Raw genomic sequence first — 20,250 nt, forward strand, 5'->3', positions numbered from 1 at the left:
CGACGTTTTTTTAAACCGTCTATTTTTTATCTCTTATTTAACTTTAACAGCCTGTAGCTCCTAAAGTATTGATCGCAGAGTAAAAATAAACATAACCAAATTTGTAGTAAATTTTATGTTAAAACTTTTATCTGAAGTAATTATAATGCAATTCGTACACATTTTCAAGATATGAGCAAAAATATGAAAAAAGGTACCTTCAACCCCCCTCTACACCCCCAGCACACCCCCTACCCTCGAGGACTTTTAGTATGTTTATCTAGATACCACAAGGTATGCCTGTACCAATTTTGAAAACTACACGAATTATTTCCGCAGCTTGCCCAAATTCGGCTTAATTTGACGTGGCTAATAGTGTACGCCAGAGGTGAGTACCTACCTACAAATAATGATTACCAACACATCACCTTCTTCCTCACGTTATCCCAGCATTGGCGTAGACACTAGTTTTTACGAAAGCGACTGCCATCTGACCTTCCAACTCAGAGGGAAAACTAGGCCTTATTGGGATATGTTGATGGACGGAGAGCGGATGGTAGACACAAAAACCGATGGATGGATAGTGTGAAAGAGGAAATGAGAAAGAAAGGAGTGAGTGATGAGGTGACGAAAGGTTGAGAAAAACATGTTCGGCCGACCCCACATAATGGCTCCTCTACACGATGGGCCAACGCCGGCCACTCCACGGGACGCAGCCATGCAGCAGAATGAGATAGTAATATCACTTGCTCACTCTAAGGGCCCCCCCACATCTGGCGTCTTTCGAGCGTCGGCGTCTGCCCGCGTCTGGTCAGTGCTATGGAAAATGACGTCGCTGCGCAGTTGCGTTGACGTTGCGTCGAGCAGCGGCCATAGAATTGTTGACGCCGACGCTCGAAAGACGCCAGATGTGGGGGGGCCCTAACCTAACGCATAAATGCGTCTCTTGGAGTGGCCGGCGTTGGCCCATCGTGTAGAGGTGTAGAGGAGCCATAACGTGGGATAAGGGCAGGAAGAAGGAGACTAGTGTCAACTTTCCTTTTAACCCCATTTATTTGAAAATGATTCTCGTCAGTTAGAAGTTTTACTTTCGTGAAACTAGTCTGGGTTTTAGCCGGAGGTGATTTCTTTGCCAGTAATCTAATGAATTGGTCTGCCCGGGGTTACAAATCTTCGTGACTTTTAAGTCGGAAGTTATTTTTCAAAAGTCGCTTTAAATGGAAATAAGTCCAGTGGGATTACTGCCTGTCCTGTTCGACTTGTATTATTTATTCGTCTTATGGTAGATATTTTTAAAACGGTGGCAATACGCTATTCATGAATCGACACATGATTATTATTTACTATTTATTAAATTGGAAAAATAAATATAGATTTCAGGATACCTACCATAGAAAATGTATGAAAAAATAAGCTGATATACGTATTAATTCTTGATAAAAATATTTAATTCTTGGGTTCAAATCAAAATTATATTTATACAAACATAGAGACGGACCAAGTTAACTCTGCATGGTTTTTGTAATGAAAAAGTGTGGCAATATCAAATTTCTATCAAAGTATTATATTTATAATGACACTCCCTCACTTTGTCCTGTTCGAGGCGGTGCAAAGTTAGCTTAGACCAGGGTTACTTAAACTTTTTGCAGTCGCGGACCATTTTCACAATTTAAACAACTCTACGGACCCCGGTCAAAAATGTTTTAGGTCTTATCTGGTCAACTTTACTACTAGCAAAGAGAACAGATAGTATAGAGGGGTCCTGTCATAGTAAATTTTGTAGTCACTGTAAATTTACTGCCATCTATCGACACACAAATAAAACACAAAATAAACTCGTATAAAAGTATCAAAATAGTGTATATAAATGGATAAATAATTTTATTATTTTTATATTATTTTGACCCATGTTCAATCTTGGATATCTATAATTATGTTAAAATTGTTAAATATGAAACGGTGTCGTCACTCCATCTAGCCGAGCATACGCCAAAACTGTGTGCGCCATCTATCCGATAATGACTTTTTCTTGATTTCCGAGGCAAGTTTTTTTCTTAGACTTTATTCATCTGCGGACGCCTGATAACCATGCTACGGACCCCTAAGGGTTCCGTGGACCCCACTTTAAGAAACCCTGGCTTAGACGGACTCAGGCGATTTTTCTGCTCGTTTGCTTCCTATATTCTAAAGTGGACGTCTTCCGGCTGACGTGATGATGATGATGATAATGACTGTTAGAGCGAGCAATCAAAGTTACTAATTTATTACCCCCTTATTCATGAAACTTTACCGGCCTGATTTAGTTAAATTTAGTTTTATCCCTTTCTTACAAATATACAAGTCAAAATGACAGATAAGGACAAACGATTATTAGCTATTTGAGACTCTGGCCGGCACGCGTTATAACTTATAAACATCAAAACTTAAGTCTTTTGAGTTATACGACCCAAGTTGCCGTTCATACGCTCTTACTTATTATCGTGTTGGTACAAAGCATGAGCGGCAGCGAGTATATTCTCTAAATTGACTTTACTGAGCGCCCTGTCGGTGAAAATTACGCAAGAGACATGAAATGTTTGATACAAGCACTACGCAATAATAATAAAAAAAACGTGATAAAGAATTAGGGACTATGAAATTAGAGTACGTATCCAACTGTAATATTCTAATATTAAAAAAAAATGCTTACAGACTTTACAAGGTAAGGTAATTTTCCGGAATCGTTTAATCCAAGAACAAGAGCGGCATGCCTTATCTTGATTTGACTGGAGCAAAGATGAGCTTCGAGCAATATCTAATCAAAATAATATTTCTAATAGTCTGCATTAGAAATATTATTTTGAAAAAGTACTTATTGTACTTATTGTTGCAATTGGAATGTAATAAAATGAAAACTAGGGTGCAACAAAGTTAAGCAATTTATTCATGACACTTTTATTCACACAGAGTGCAACAAAGTTAATCAATTTGTTCATGACACTTTTATTCACACTAGTAATATAAAGTTCGAAAGATGGTTCATATTATTCGTTGTTATACCTCGACATACAGGCCAATTCGAATGTACGAGTAAACTGACATCAGAATAACATGAATCATGTTATTTGAATGATATTTGAATCATGTCATGTAACATAGTGATGTCAGTGTACGTTCGGATTGGCCTAATACTTGACTATTATCCCCATAAAATCAACGCAACGTTAAACGTCTCAAGCTTATGACTTGCACCACACATCTGTTTTCAAGTTAGACGCTCCAGAGTTTCGCCCAGGGCCCGCTAAGAATTAACTCTATAATCATTATAACCCTCAAACTGTGAGCATACAGCTATTGGCAAAGTGTTACCCGCACGTACATGCCATACCCGACCTTATTACTATAAGTTTAAGGTCTGTATTTCAATATGTGTGGAGTGAGATTAATGTGGAGTTGTGTTCGTTTTATCTAAAGCTGAATCTCGTGTATATTCATATATTATACATAGATAAGTTAAAACACGTTTCGAGTAAGGTCAATATGGAAATCTTGGTCATTATACTCATTATTTATAGATTGATTACTTTTGGGGCCGATACAGACGGATTGCAACCCGACTGCAGTTTATATGGGAACTGCAGGTCGACTGCACGCCAACTGCAACGTCGGCCTGCCATGCAGTCGGGTTGCAGTCCGTCTGTAGTCAGACTAATAGTCTCACGCCTGACAAAGTAAGGACAGCTATTCCTTGGCGTCCCAGATGTCTTTTCTAAAATAATTCGAGGAAATATGATAAAATAGCTTTTGCCCTCGACTTCGTTAGTGATGAAAATTGATAAAAATATCTCATGTCAATTTTTATTCTGTTCCAGAAAATTCTATATCTGGAACTTCGACATTGAACGCCAAGAAACATCGCCAAAGAAACTACAGGCAAAGCTCCATGCCGAAACTAGGTTCACAAGATGACTATGGTAAGTATGAGTGTGTGTGATGTGATTGTATGGTGAGTATGGTATGGTATGGTGAGTATGGTAAGTAAGTAATGGGCATTGCACATTGCATGAAACGTGCTGCGGAGTGCGGACTGGCCACAAACGTCAAACGAAAAAAAATATGTAAAAACAGCCTTACATCATTTTGGAAAAGGGCTGATAGTTTTTAAACTGCTGGATCGGTTTTTGGCAAAAATTGCTAAGAACCACCACGAGGAAGCGCATTCACGCAAAAAAAAAAACGATGATACGATTCTAGTAATTGCCTAGTACAGCGGTCGGCAACCCGACCTCTCACTTGCGGCCCGCGAGCCTCCCTGGCTATTTTCTATCTAATATTAACAAACGATAATGTCTGATAAAGTCATAAATATTAACAAAGTGCGGCCCGCGTCAACATCGGTAACTAGTGTGTGGCCCTTGGCTGCTAAAAGGTTGCCGACCGCTGGCCTAGTACGTTAGAGCTGGAACTACGGTTAACACGTTTTTGAGTTCCTTCGTCTCAAAAATAACTACTAGTCCCTGTTAAGAATCAGGTTTTTGAACCACACCATCACCAACAACTGCAGCAATAAAAATAAACTATAATTACTTTTCCAAACCATTTATTGTGAAAAATGAAACCATACATTTCCCCCGCTCCTCCACAGACAACAATAGTTATTAATTAATTTTATTACCACATAAATACGGGGCTAAGGAAGATCCCACAATTCACGTCGGCTGGTGCTAATAAACTTTGCAATATGAGCCCTTTGTGATTACTTTGTATCGCTAAAAGTTATTACTTTCTTACTCAGCATAGAAAAAAAAGGCCAAGTGTGAGTCGGAATCGCGTTCTAAGTACATTACACAATATTTAACAATGTATTTTTTTATGCGAAACGTAAGTGAAACCCGTAGGGGTCGGATCAAAAACTAAGTAATTACGTCCGATTCACGCTTGACTGCACATTTCTAATAGGTTTTCCTGTCATCTGCAGGTAAAGACCTATTTTTTCAAAATTTGGAGGATGACAGATGCGACGAATAGGGACGTAAAAATTTCCATACATTATTTAAGTATTCATTTGCGTTCTCTATCGACGTTTGTCTCTTTTGGCTAGACCAGTGGTGGGCAAAGTACGGCCCGCGGGCCATCTCCGGCCCGCGAATGAATTTTATCCGGCCCGCCGCCGGTCCTATGAAATAATTAGTATATGGCATTGGCCCACGATTATCAATTTATCACAAATCAAAATAAATAATGGCTATAATTCTGGCCCTCCACTTAAATTTCCTAAACTTTCTGGCCCCCCATGAAGAAAGTTTGTCCACCACTGGGCTAGACGCACTTTACATAATATATTATTCCTAATACCTACTAATCATTTTGTAGAACTTTTCTTACAATTTCCTATGATTAAGTTAGTTTTTTTTCCAACAGACAGCCAACAGAACTACATGAGCATGGGCGTTTGCCGAACAGACTCTCTGAACATCCAGCTAGAGGTTCCACCAGGCCACAGCAGCGGTCTAGCCGTCCATGAGGAAAACTGCGCGCTCCTCATATCACATGTAGCCGCGCAGTCACCCGCTTACAGGTATATGTCTCATATTCCATGCTGCATTAGATAGAGAAGGAGACAGTCTTTGGGGAGAACTGCGCGCTCCTCATGTCGCATGGCTATATGTCAGCAGCGCAGTCTGGAGCGCAGTCGTCAGCTTACAGGTATAATTATGTCTCATATTTCATGCTGCATTAGATAGAGAAGGAGACAGTCTTTCGGGAAAACTGCGCACTCCTCATATTGCATGGCTATATCAGATATATGTCAGCAGCGCAGTCAGGAGCGCAGTCGTCAGCTTACAGGTATCTGCCAGACTTTGTCGTTTAACTCTCGTGAGTGAGTGATTTAATATTAAGTGGTTATGGTCATTTTGTGCTGCATTAAAAGGAGATAGATTCGTTGAACATTCAAGTAAAGGTTCCACCAGAACACAGCAGCAGTCTAAGGCGCTTAGCACACTGGATCCCATTCGCACGTCGCTCAAATGTTTGAGCGAGACAATGCTATATGCGTATTATCGCGGAATCTCGCTCGCACATCGGAGCGACATGCGAATCGGATCCAGTGTGCTAAGCGCCTTAACCATCCATGAGGAGAACTGCGCGCTCCTCATATCTCAGTTGCCCGCTTACAGGCATGTTTCATATTTCATACCGCATTAGAACCGAAGGAGACAGTCCATGAGGGGAACTGCGCGCTCCAGAATTTTGAAATATTTTTTTCTTTCCTATTTTAGATCCGGCTGCCTCCAAATACGAGATCGAGTGATGTCGATCAACGGCCACGAGAACCTAACGCTAGACATTGCCAACGAGATCCTACAACGACGGAACGATTCCCACAACCCGAAGTACCTAACTTTGAACGTGGAGTTTAGTATGCCGAACACTATTGAGGCATCTAGTGGGGTGTTCAATGTGAAGTTGGCGAAGACGACGGCAGGGCTTGGTGTTACTATTACTGGTAAGTTTCCGTTTAATTCTTATATTATTTCGCACAAAAAAATTCAAATACATCAAAATGTTATTCTGCGAAGAATATTCTCATTTTCGCATTCGCCTAAGTTGGATTCGCCTGGCGTACCTATCTGAGTATGGTGAGATCATCTTGTATAGGAGCTTTTATTTTGGATTCCAATTTGATATTACACTCACTCGGTCATACTCATATTATGGTGTTAGTGAGATGATTATAATGAACATAACTAAAGTCTATTTTTTTATTCGGTAGACTAAAATGACATTTCATAGTATGAAAATACAATAACATTCCATAATATGAAATGTCATATTAGTCTACAGATAGAAAAAAAAAAATTTAAATGCCTCTTGAGGTAGGGTAAGGTATCTATTCAACAATGAATCACCAAAAACCATTTCTTTTTCAGACCATATTTATTATTTATCTGACATACATTTTGCATGAATATTTTTGTTTATTATTGATACAGTACAAGATTTCGAACGTCAAAATGATAGCTAATTTCCTCGAATTATATACATTCGATCTGAAACTCTCTCTAAATGTCACAAAAACCCTCCCTCGCAAGAAATCACTCAGTATTAGCGCTAAATATCATCAGTCTTGTTTCCGATCTGTCAATAACAGTGACATATACATTTTCTTTCATTACTGAAAGAGGAAGTTATTTTCCAAATTAAATCGAACGTTGAATCTGATTTTGGTTGATAAATATCCTTATTTAGCGTTTGAACGTAACATATTATATTTAAACGGTCATAGATAATTGAGAGCAAAAAAGACGATTTCGTATACAGATGTTGTTCATAATTATTTTCCATCGTATTTTCACGGAAACTTACTAACGTGTATTGTTATTTCAGTCAGTCTCGATACAAAAAGTACCTAATGACATTAACTGAACTAAACTAGCATGACGTGTCTGGATTCTAGTTAACACAAAATGTTAAAGTGGTAGCTTAAGTCATTTTAATGGCAGTGACAGACGTTTATGTATAAATATGTATGATGTTTTTCCCCTTGGAAATTGCATCTAATTGTTTCGTCTTTTAAACTGTTTATTTCTATATGATGTACGCTGTGTGTGCTATTTTGTCTATAAACTCTAACTTTAGCTTTTATCTTAATTCCCAGCATGTAGTGGTCACTATCACAGTCCGGGCCTCGAAAGGATCTTACGTCTTGGATGAAACTTGAACGTCTATTGTCTATTAGATTATTATGATGTTTTCAGGGTGCAAACAGAAACTGTTAAGTAATGAAGAGCCAATGGTCATATCTGACATCAAGCCGGGCTCCGTCGCGCACCGCAGTGGCGCCCTCGCGCCCGGAGACCAACTGCTGGCGATCAACGGACAGCCACTACACAACCTGTCTTTAGTAAGTAGTCTTACTACTATAATGATATCCTAGAAAACGAAGCTAGTCAAAAGAATCCTGATAACACCTTAGATCGTACTGTGTATAGGAAACCTACTCATATTGATGGATAAGTACCAAAATGGCAAATCACATCACAATCGCAGTCAACTAGCTACTGGAAGCTAGTTCAACAAATTTTCATGACAATTCAGAGTGGTAAAACGCTGCCAGTTTCATGGGAATGTTTGAGCCAGCTGCTGAGCTCCGGGGTAGTCTTTGTAGGTAACTAGGTTTGTAATTAGTAATTGAAATTTGCAAAGCCTACGTTGCGGATGGCGAAGTATTAATTTGTATATTTTTTTTTTGTAAAAGACTTGTGACTTTCTAATTTATGTAAAATTTTAATCATATTTCAGGACACCGCATTCAACATTCTCCAAAATTCTCCAGACGATATAATCACACTTAAAATAAGAAAACGTGACCTAACAGAAGATTGGTCTAATATTCATAAGCACAATGCAAAATTAGCTTTACAGAGCTTTAGTAACATAGAGATTAAAGCAGTAGTACACAATGGTGACGATTCAGGACACCACACTGACAGTCCTAATAACAGTGCGAAAGAAAGTGAAAGAAGTCACGGCAGTAATGAAAATACAGCGGTTTTTACTGTTGAGTTGATAAAGCAAGAGAATGGACCTCTTGGTTTAACTATTGCTGGAAGCGAAGATGTTACTCAGCCAATATTACTTAGTGGACTTGTTGAAGGTAAAAAGTAATTATTAAAATTTTAATCATTATTTATAAAATAAATTGAGTTGTATTCAAATGTTTGTATCTGTTTCAAGGTGGTGTGGCAGAAAAATGTGGAAAACTAGCAATTGGTGATGAACTTTTAACAATAAATGGAGAGAGTGTTTTAAATAAGCCACTTTCGGAAGCCATTAAATTATTACAACAGAGTGGTCAGAGAGTGCAATTGCAGCTCTGTAGAAAAATTACTGGTAAGTTTTTTCTTTAACAAACTGCTTTTTGGTAATTCAGTTTAAATGGTCTGTTGTAAATGTGGTCTATTAATTTTGTTTTACTCAGGTTCGGTAGAGAGTGCTGAATCCAGTGCAAGGGATTCCAGCCATTCAACTTCAAGCCCTGGTCTATCCAATGACAGCGCTGTTGAATCCTGGGATCAAAACACGCCTGTCAGATCTAGCGCAAGTTGTGGTAAGAGAATTATTTGTAAATTAAATAAAAATATGATATAATTATAATGGATTTTCTTAACATTGTATAACAGTTTATATTGTAGGTAACTCCGAAGTCATAGAATACGCTGTACCTGACAAAAATAGACTCGCCGACAAGCAACCTTATTCACCCACCGATGAAGATAAGTTAATGGCCTCAAATTATAACTCCGTTGCACCATTCGGAGTAAATGATCTTCCTCTGCCTAATTATTCATTAAACAATTCTCTGAAGACCTTTCATTATGAAAACACGTGTATAATCCCAGAAAATACTTTGAAAAACAAACAAAATATAACTAGAGAAGATGATGTACAACAAATAGAAATACTTACTACAAACATGAAGGATTGTCAACTACACAATATGGAAAAAGCTTCTTGCAAATGTGATTACATACAAATGGCTCCATATGGAATTGTATCGCCTAAAAGCAGGAGGCCTAATTGGGATAATGATTACTTAAATAATGGAATTTATACAGTAACGACACCACAAAAATCTCCTTTGAAACCGAATGTACCTGGTACGAGTTTTCAATTTTCTACTAGTCCTGTATATGAGAATGATGTACCGAGTAAGTTTATTTTTTTATTACATGTTGATTCGATTTTAAAGCTTACGTTAACATCTTCATCATCATCATCATCATCATCAGGCTATATTAGTCCACTGCTGGACATAGCCCTCCCCTAAAGAGCGCCATAGCGCCCTGTCTTCAGCTTCTTCATAAATGATATTAATATAATTATAAGGACTACAAGTCAATAATTGTTATTAATATCCGCGAGCAAATATATTTTTTTACATAAATAAAACGAAATAAGTAGATAATGGAGAATACATGTAATACAAATATTCAGCAAACATTGGGGAGGCATTAATGCATAATAAATCGTCGTTGCGCTTGTAAACCCTGCTTGCCTCTTTCGCCATAAAATAATCACAATTTGCTTTTACTAAACTTTGATGGATGCGAATATAGTCTGATAATAAAAGTAATCTCAATAGCCCAGTCTTATTGTCCACCCAAACTTTACATCGGTGTACTTTTCACTTTTCTACAATAGTCCCAATGCCTGCTGCGGCCGGTTAGTGGGTGTTTATTGTTACGCCTGTGAACGGATTCCAGCAGGCGTTCTACATGACATTATAACTCTCCAAGGGGTCTCTACGTGTTGGATCTATATCCCCACGCAAGCCTATCAAAAGACCGGGATTTATAGGCCCGTAGGACAAAAATAAAGTAATGTAGGATGTGGGAATAGGCTAAATTACACTTCATTTGTTTGTTTTAAACAGGTCTATACAGCAGCGATACGCTCTCTCCCGCCAAAGGCTCCATACACCACGTCATTCTGTATAAAGACGCCATTTACGACGACTACGGGTTTTCCGTGTCCGATGGTTTGTACGAGAGGGGTGTTTACATCAATCGGATAAGGAAGGGAGGTCCGGCTGACATTGTCGGATTGCTGAGGCCTTTTGATAGGATTTTGCAGGTCAGTAAAGTACAACCAAAGTTCTTGTGAGACTTGTATTTCTAAAAACAGACTTGATTTGTACACTGGAATAAATCATGCTGTGCATATACCTAGAAAGTTCCTGGTTTTACTATGATTCCTATGTATTAATTAGGACCAAATTGTTCAACAAAGTATAGTTAACATACTTATAAGAGAAAATTATTGTCTTAAAAGACGATCTAAAAATAGTGGTTTTTAATTTTTAAAGAGCTCGTTTCTAAATAAATTAAGCGTTAATTATTTTGTTTGCTATCAAATATAGCGATAGCATTTAAATTTATTTATTTCTTTATTCCTTTTATTTTGTTGTTATATTTTTCTTTTCTTTTTCACTGTTTTCTTTTTTTATATATGTATATATAACTGAAATTGTGATGTTCCCAGGTAAATGGAACCAGGACGGTCGACTACGACTGTTGTCTAACAGTGCCACTGATTGCGGCGGCAGGCGACCGGCTGGAGATAGTTGTACAACGACTTGCTTCCTCACGAGTAAGTTTCATTTACTGTCAACTGCGGCGGTATCATAGTCGAATTTTTATTACATGCTATGTCATGCGTCACTTTCGCACTTACATACTTGTTAGAACGTGACAGGCATGGTGACAAATGATAAATATTCGGCTATCTTAGCCCTTCTGCAGCGGTATTATGGTCGCGTTTTTATCACCTGTCATATCATACGTCACTTTCGCACTTACATAGTTGTGATAGTTGTTAGGACGTGACAGGCATGGTGATAAAATGACAAAGAATCGGTCATTTTAGCCCTTCTGCTTATCTGATTAGTGTCAGATTCAACTCTCTTTAAATACGGCCACTTTTGCTTTCCGCACTTGTATCTAAAATAACTTTTTATCAGTATCTGTAACTTTTTTTAATAATGGTTTTTATTGTTCCAGGATCTAAAACTCCAAAGGATGGACGGAAGTTCAAGTCCAAGTGACAGTAACATTGTGACTAAGACCATTTAGTGCATAACCCGGCTGTAGTGGACTTACCTACACCAAAGACCTTGACAAAGATAATTTTAAAGACAATCGTAATACAGTGTTTAGTTATAATATAAGTAGTGTATATTAAAAAAAATAGAGCAAACTTATTAATATTGGTATACAAGAAAATAATAAGACAAGCAGAAGCGGTATCATGGTCGCATTTTAATCATCTGTCATGCCATGCGTCACTTTCGCACTTACATTGTTAAAACGTGACAGGCATGGTGACAAATGATAAAGAGCCGACCATCTTAGCCCTACAGGACGAGCTGTTTGAAGGCAAAAAACTAACGAATAGAAATACATCAGGGTTTTAACTGATTATAAAATACTTAATGTAGTTAATTAAACGTATAGTTTTTAAGATTGTAGATAGATGGCGATGCAATCGCCACTTTGTCGAATTAGTGAAATATTAATAGATAGGAATGTGTGTTGGTATGTTGATGTGTAAAATTGTTTTTTAATCCCGTATGTGCCTACATCATTTTTTGTACGAGGATCATGCAAAAAAGTTGCTATAGGTATAACCCAGATCTTGCAAAAGCGGTTTCTGAATATTTTTTGTGTTTTATTGGTTAAGAACAGCATTTAATAAGATCATCTGAAATAATACTCAATACCTACATGTAGGTGTTTTATAGTGGTACATTTTGTTTCAAAAATTAGGTTAAATGTCAGTTCTTGGAAAGCAGATGCAAGATATTGCCAAAATGAAGCTCATACAATTTAGGCCTCTTTTTTTATTAAATTAAATAGAACATCGCAAAATTTTACCGAATCGAGATGAGATTTTTGGCAGATTTTTTAACAGAAAAATAATCAATTTGGTAACGTACATAAATAAGGTAAAGATCCTATTCAATGACCCTAAGGAAATTTAAACATGATTAATCTTTAAAGCCATGATATACTATGCACTGACTACACGTATGAGGAATTAATTGGTTACTTTGTATAGATATTTCCACACATAATGGCCCGATTAGATTGCTCTTGAGTGTTGGTCTTTGTGCTAACGATTGTTCATACGATACGGAGAAGACTTGAGATGGTATTAAATATTAAATATCATCCTTTAAGTTTATAAACAAAATGAATTACAAAGTAAAATTAGAAACAATTACCTACAACTTATTTTTTGAGTAGATGTACAAATAATAATTCAGTTGCAATTAAACTCTATTATTATGACTAAACATTTTACATAAATGATTGCATTACATTTTAAACAATTTTTTTCTAGTCTACAAATCTACAAACTGTTTTCGTTCAAACTATAATTTTAAAGCCTTAAATTTATACGTTCCAAACTGACACAAACAATTTCCAAAAACAACATATGGGCGAGATTTATCAAATCGAAATACCGGCAATATTTCCAAATGAAAGTCACCAAGAATTATCTGTGTATTTTATTTCAGTTGGAGCGCTTCCAAAAATTACTTGCTGATATGCAGAGCCATATTTTATTTTAAGTTATTTTGAACAACATTGTTTTAAAGTAAATCTTATCGCAAATTAAATCTGAAAAGTTTTCAACGTTGTTAAAATAAAGAAAATTCTCATGTTTTGGGGCAAGGTAAGGTGGGGTAAGACTAACATATACTTGGTCAAGCAAATCTTGTCAGTAGAAAAAGGCGCGAAATTCAAATTTTCTATGGAAGGATAACCCTTCGCGCCTACATTTTTTAAATTTGCCGCGTTTCTCTACTGACAAGATTTGCTTGATCATCTACGCGGTGTAACATGAGGAAACCGAATAATTTTAACAGCGTATTCCTGATCATATTTAGAGACAAAAATGTCCTATAAACTTTTTTGAAATTCGCCTAGTTTCAGAGATATTATTAATGTAAAAAAAAAACAAGTTTTTATTGTTACCAAGTGTAAAAGGCCTTTTTGATGGTGATGTTGCTGCTATGGGACGTAGTCTAAATATCCTTATTGATAGATGTCAAAAAGTGACAAGTAACACTTTGCAAAAAGTAGGTTCTACGAAAAAAAAATGTAAAAATCAATTTTAAGTGACAAGTTTACCAAAAACATTTATTTTTTATGTACTTACAAATACATTCAAAAAATTGAAAAACAAAACAAAAAAAACTTCTTTTGACCTCAGAAATGCGTGGTTAAAATTATTCGGTTTCCTCATGTTACACCGTGTATAGTTTATTTGGCTTGGGGTAAGACAAAAAGTATTAGGATTCCATACAAGTGACCTTACCCCATCTTACCTTATGTTTTAATATTTTATTAAATTAATTTAGCTGTATACCTATTTTCAATGTAATATCGAGATGAAATATTTTTAAAATGCATACCATTTTAGGGCACTCTTACAAATGAAACATTTGCTGTTTGGGCTCGTTTCGTCTAAAAGACTACTTTATATGAGAGCGTAGGTGCTCTGGAGGGGTGTGAATTTTAAAAATGTTATACAGGGTGATTCCGGGGTCGTGGAGCAAGCGATCAAGGCATGATACACAAGCCCATACTGAACAACTTTTACTATGGGACCAACTCCGAAATCGCGAAAAAAAAATTGGTAGTTTCATACATTTCGGCCGATCACTGTATTATGCCTTGATCGCTGGCTTTACTATGGGACCAAATCCGAAATCGCGAAAAAAAACTGGCCTTCCCATAGAACACGACAACATGTGATCGGCCGAAATGTATGAAACTACCAATTTTTTTTTTCGCGATTTCGGAGTTGGTCCCATAGTAAAAGTTGTTCAGTATGGGCTTGTGTATCATGCCTTGATCGCTTGCTCCACGACCCCGGAATCACCCTGTATATTTTTATCATTGTACCAAAGAACTCTAAGATCATGATATTTGAAATTAATTGTTTTTGCTAAGACGCTAACAACAGACTCTTTATTAAAAAAAAATCATTAAGCATAATAAGTACCACAAATTGGCCTAGTCATGCCTTACCTAAAGAAAAATCTAGAGGTAGGTAAGTTCAAATAGAGGAATTCATTTTTATTTTTAGCCTCTTTTTTATCATACATAAAAGATTTTCATTGTTGTTAGCGTCCTAAAATACTCACATAGATATTATAAGTCTAACTCCAAAAACTTCTAATTGTTAATAATAGAGAATGTAAATAAAATATAATTAGGTAGATTTAATGTTGTTGACATCAGACTGATAGTAGCTACTGTTATAGTTATAGCTAAATAGATTATACATTTACAGTTTAAAATAACTATTGACACTAAAATCAAAGCGGCGAGAACAAAATATACCGGGTGTGGCCTGTAATATGAGCAAAAACTTAAACTGTAGGCTGTACTCCTCATACTGACCAACATTTAATCAGCGACTTTTAAAAATAATTTGTGGTTTGATTTTTAATACACTTTAAAGTTTATTCTAAGACGCAATGTATTGCGAATTTTGTTATGTTTAAGGCGTGACAAGCAACGTCAATCACAATAATATGGCGTGGCGAGGGCGTCCATTGAAGATAATATTTATTTTGTATGAAAAATTGGGAGTCTAAATACTTCATAATTTTTAAAACTTGTTGAACAAAAGTGTCACCGTTTGAGGAGTAGGTACAATCTATGTTTTAATTATTTGCTCGTGTTACAGATAAGAACACCCGGTATAAGATTCGTATTCGTGATTTGTCAGAGTGACAAGCGACATGACTGTCATGTTATAACTATAAATTTGCCATAATATGTCAGCTCCATCACTATCACTTGACTAATTGAATGATACGGCTATACAGCGTGGAAAAACTAATTGGATCCAACGAGGGACCTTAAATCGTCGATAGCTCAATTTATTACAGAAAACATGTTCTTATTCTACCAAATACTTTTTTTTTATTTCCACACATACAAATATCATTACAGGCAGAACCCAATGCGATATTGTTGCAAAAAATTCAAACAAAAACAGACAAACAAAAACAAGTACATACATATATCTAACAAAACATTGTTTTACATAACATATTAATCTATTCACTATTACTAGGATTCTACTAACTAGAATAAAGGTTGACTCACGCTAGACCGGGCCGGATCTTCCGGTGCTTCGTTTTCTATGGAAAGCACCACGTGCTCTCCGATCAGCCGTCATAGAAAATGTCTTACATATCGGACGCCTCGGTCCGAGCCCAGTCCGGTCTAGCGTGAATCATCCTTAACTGCTAACTACGATTTTCGATAGACTTTACAGTCAGACATTACTATCATTTTTCGCATTTATCTATTTTAATGCCACAACTAGCATTAACATATTTTATCGATCTTATCTTATTTCTGACAAAGATAAAAAATCATTGGAAAAAAAACTATCCAAATAAGCAATCTGCAAAACTTATTATAGTTATGAATATAAAAGACTATTATAAAATTGAGCTATTCCAAAGGTTTAAGGTAGTTCCCAGGGAGTCCCTATAAATTCAATTTACATAATTTTCGGAGTGTTATGAACAGGAAAAACATTTGATGGGATTGCAGATCTTTTGTTCTAGCCACTTTTGATGTTTGTACCTATTGTGGAACCCATACTTTTGGTTGGACATGAGAATTTTCTATCTTTCGATTATAACTTTTTATAATGTCGATAAAAAATAGTAAAATTTGGGAGGAATAGTCCTTAACAGATTCCCAAGCTCCTTATAAAATTTCATAAATTTTCGTCAGGGAAATAAAAAGTTATTGTCGAAAAACAGAAAATTCTCATGTCCTGCCAGGCCGCCACAAGTATGACGTCGTTACACAGTGCGATAGTTCAAGGTATTTTGTGTGTCCGCATTGAAACGGTTTGAATGTAGATAATTAACAATTAAAATAGAATAAACGATGTGTTCTGATTTGCATTCAGTTATTCATATACTATGACGTCTTGTTTTACAATTACGTATGTATGTTGATGTTTTGATTCACATAAACATCGTACTATGATGAGTGTTTACTATTAACGTGACGTCATCAAATATATAAGCGATATTTGTGTCGATAAACACATTCTGCACGATTTTGTACTGCAACAGTTCATGTTATTTTCTAGCTCCATTTTTATACAATATTATAATATAGGTACATGGGTGCATGTAACTGGGACCCGGACTCTATTATTTCCAAAAAAGTTTAAAGTCATAAGGTATTGTTTGTCCGTATTTTCGTTAAAACAAATTAAATAAACCTAACCTAAGTATCTACATATAGATAACCTTACGAAAATCCCGAAAAGTTGACGGTTTCAGTTTTAGGACTAATGTATATGACAAACAATACATTATGATTTAAATTTTTTATGTCAACCAAAGGGACCCCGTGTAAACTCCATTTTCAAGTTGAGGTCATAATGTGATTGAAAGTTAAAAAGCCAGGTTTATTACGAATATTTACTTACCTATCATAACTAAACCAAAATTTCAAACATTATACCGGGTGTGGCCTGTAACATGAGCAAAAAATTAAACTGTAGGCTGTACTCCTCATACTGACCAACATTTGTTCAGCGACTTTTAAAAATAACTTGTGTTTGATTTTTAATACACTTTAAAGTTTATTCTAAGACGCAATGTATTGCGAATTTTGTTATGTTTAAGGCGTGACAAGCAACGTCAATCACAATGATATGGCGTGGCATTGGCGTCCATTGAAGATAATATTTATTTTGTATGAAAAATAGGGAGTCTAAATACTTCATATTTTTTAAAAGTTTATGAACAAAAGTGTCACCGTTTGAGGAGTACAATCTATGTTTTAATTATTTGCTCATGTTACAGGCCACACCCGGTATTTATAAATACACAGTTCTGACCTGCTGTTGACATTCAAACGTCAACTTTAGGAACTTCTTTGACTTATTTTGTATATTTGATAAATAAATATTTAGCGCCTATTCCACTTCCACTCTTAACCAAATTGTCAAAATGAAATCTAAGACGGTGATATTTTAATTTCTCTTGAGTGTGTAACAAGAAATTACTGTATGAATTGCTAATATTTTATTAACATTTAGAAAATTGTGTCTTGTTAATTAGAAAAATTGTCTACATTGATTTATAGTTTACAATGTATTTGCGAATTAATTTGTGACGTCCCACGGGTAAAGGTACCTTATGGCGGTTGGCGCTTACGCTATTATTAACGCCGCTCCAATATTATTGCGGCGCTATGCAACGTAAGCGCCAGCCGCCATAAGGTAACTTTTGCCGTTGAACGTCACATTTTGTCGTGGAGTTACGGAAAGTTTCAGTTCAGGAGTTCCATGAAAAAAAATTGTTACACGGTTTACTTATACTTATTAAGTGGGAATAGAAACTAGGGGAGACAGAGGTGAGTTGAAACAGAGGAAGGTTGAAACAAAATACATCTCTGAATTTTTGAGACATCTAACTGTGAGCGAGCTGGAAAAAACGATGTTTAGCCGCGCCCCATTGTTCGCGAGTTCCTTTATATATTTCCTTGTTTCAAGACGATTACGATACCGGATAAACGTTGTTTCAACTTACCTCTGTTTCAACTCACCTCGGTCTCCCCTATGTCTTGTTAACGGATAATTTGCGCCAGCGGAGATGTTAAATAAATTTGAAGCTTCGCGCTGCAATAATCTCATAAGCAGAGGTCGACGAGCGTGAGCTTTTCCTTATAATTTGACATGTCTTATGTCATATTATGTATAAGGCAAAAAAAAATCGTTGACGACCTCTGCTCATAAGGTAAAGTGGGGTAACTTCGGTCCCCTAGAAAAAGTAACAAGATATGTTATGCGGCGATGTACTTGTGTTAACAAAGTAAACATTACAGTGCTTTTAGTTTTAAAATACACTTGCAATCTTCGAAGAATCTTGTTACCTCAATGCATTAATAGTGAAAAGAAAAGTCAGTCGGAAACGAATCTTACTTTCGAACAAAACGAGTTAGGTCAATGTGGTTAATTTCGTCATAGGGACTATTCCGTCGACTAGCGTTTTTATCGAACAACGAACAAAATTGATAATTTCATAGACAAAGCAGCATTTTAGTTTCGGCAAAGCAAAGTCTAAAGTTTTTGTAATTGTAAATCATAGAAATATCTTGGACGGTATTGTCCCCATAACGGAATTAGCCACAATTGACCTTAATTATAAATAATTTTGGATTATGGCACTTTTGCATTTAGCGCCATTGCTGCCTACCTCAAACAATCTCCGATAAAATAGGAATAAATTGCGCGTATGTTCTGTAGATAGCCATACTGCTTGAGTCAGGCGGTTACTAAGGATGCTATTTTCTAGACGGCAGCTCAGTTTAAAACTAAAAATTGTACTTAGTTATGTTCAACTGAGCTACACTTACTACGGTTAGTAGAGGGCTATTCATAAATTACGTGGACATCGAATGATGGTAGCATGACTTAGGAGGAAACGGGGTCATTTGAAGCATGATTTTTGAATGATTTTAGGGGGGGGGGGGTCAAAAACCGATGACGTAATTTATGGACAGCCTCTAGGTCGCCTGAGTTAAGTGGAACCAAGGATTCCCAACCTGTTTACCTCCTTGCCGGAAAAAATAGAAAATCTGCGGGCTAATTCCGTCTAGCCCCAGGTTGGGAACCGATGGTATAGATAGTCATTTTTATATTTTATTTTTGTACCCCTCGTTGTAAGCGTTACTTATAACTGTCAATTAATGTATTAATTTAACTAGAAAATCTAGAGTTCAGACCTAAATACCAAATAAACAAATATGCGTGACTACAACTTGGTTTTTTACTCATTCCTATTCCGCTTCAATTGGGAGGCAAAATCGGCTTGTTTATTGTTTATTTATTATGATTATTTTTAATTAGTATTAATCATAGCGAGTGCTCGTAACATGTATGTAACGCCGGTTCGAATCCGGCCTCCCCCACTATAGTTCGTTTTTTTTAGTAATAGAAATAAGGTAAACAATCTTGACGTGTCTTTTAATTGAAAAACGCATTTCAAAAATAAGTTACGGCAAATATGTAACAATTATGAATCTAATACAATCATTTACATTCTTCTGCTTTCATAAGTAATAGTTACTGATTTTTAAAAGGTTTTTTTCAATTAAAAGACCTATCAAGATCGCTAACCTTCTTTCAAGTTCTTTCTAATGCTAAAAAAACGAACTATAGAGAGGGCTTGGTTACTTTTTTTACCTTTAAGACCATACTTGCTCTAACCCACTAACCCGGGGTTAAGCGGTAACATGGTACCATGGTAACCAGTCCAGGTTTAACCGGCTTAATCTATTTCTGGTGCCAAAAAAACTTTAAACACAAAGTTATTGATTTTTTCATGTCAATAAGAAACTGTTTATTATTATACGAGTATCATGATTGTTTTATTTCCTCATTTAAGAAATATAGGTAAGTATGTGTATTTAAATTTATGATAGATATCTTAATAGTTTCCATTAAAATAGTTGAATAACGTACTTAATGGGTCCAGTGAACCCTTTAGCGACCTATGTGTTTGAAACTAGGGCGCGCCTGTCCTAAAAAAATTCCCTCCTACCACTAAGCCGAGTTGGTGGTAACTAGTGGGAATTTTTATCCCACCTTTTACCACTGGTAACTACTGGGAAAAAAAATCCCAGTAGTTACCACTGGTAAGAACTTGGTGGTAACTAGTGGGAATAA

General features: G+C 36.2%; 1 protein-coding gene across 1 annotated transcript in view; it reads left to right on the top strand.

Annotated features, from left to right (window-relative positions):
• Positions 1–12,751, top strand: part of LOC134666166 (glutamate receptor-interacting protein 1) — a 48,994-nt gene extending 36,243 nt beyond the window's left edge. Inside the window, exons 6-16 of the mRNA XM_063523320.1 lie at positions 3,831–3,932; positions 5,380–5,536; positions 6,240–6,466; positions 7,719–7,864; positions 8,263–8,617; positions 8,698–8,853; positions 8,942–9,070; positions 9,156–9,671; positions 10,397–10,596; positions 11,005–11,112; positions 11,523–12,751. Coding sequence (XP_063379390.1) covers positions 3,831–3,932; positions 5,380–5,536; positions 6,240–6,466; positions 7,719–7,864; positions 8,263–8,617; positions 8,698–8,853; positions 8,942–9,070; positions 9,156–9,671; positions 10,397–10,596; positions 11,005–11,112; positions 11,523–11,594 — 2,168 coding nt within the window. The 3' untranslated portion in view covers positions 11,595–12,751. The remainder of the gene's footprint in view (positions 1–3,830; positions 3,933–5,379; positions 5,537–6,239; positions 6,467–7,718; positions 7,865–8,262; positions 8,618–8,697; positions 8,854–8,941; positions 9,071–9,155; positions 9,672–10,396; positions 10,597–11,004; positions 11,113–11,522) is intronic.
• The last annotated feature ends 7,499 nt before the right edge of the window (positions 12,752–20,250 follow it).

The sequence above is a fragment of the Cydia fagiglandana genome, chromosome 7, assembly GCF_963556715.1.
Source record: "Cydia fagiglandana chromosome 7, ilCydFagi1.1, whole genome shotgun sequence".
In the NCBI taxonomy this organism is placed as follows: Eukaryota; Metazoa; Arthropoda; class Insecta; order Lepidoptera; family Tortricidae; genus Cydia; species Cydia fagiglandana.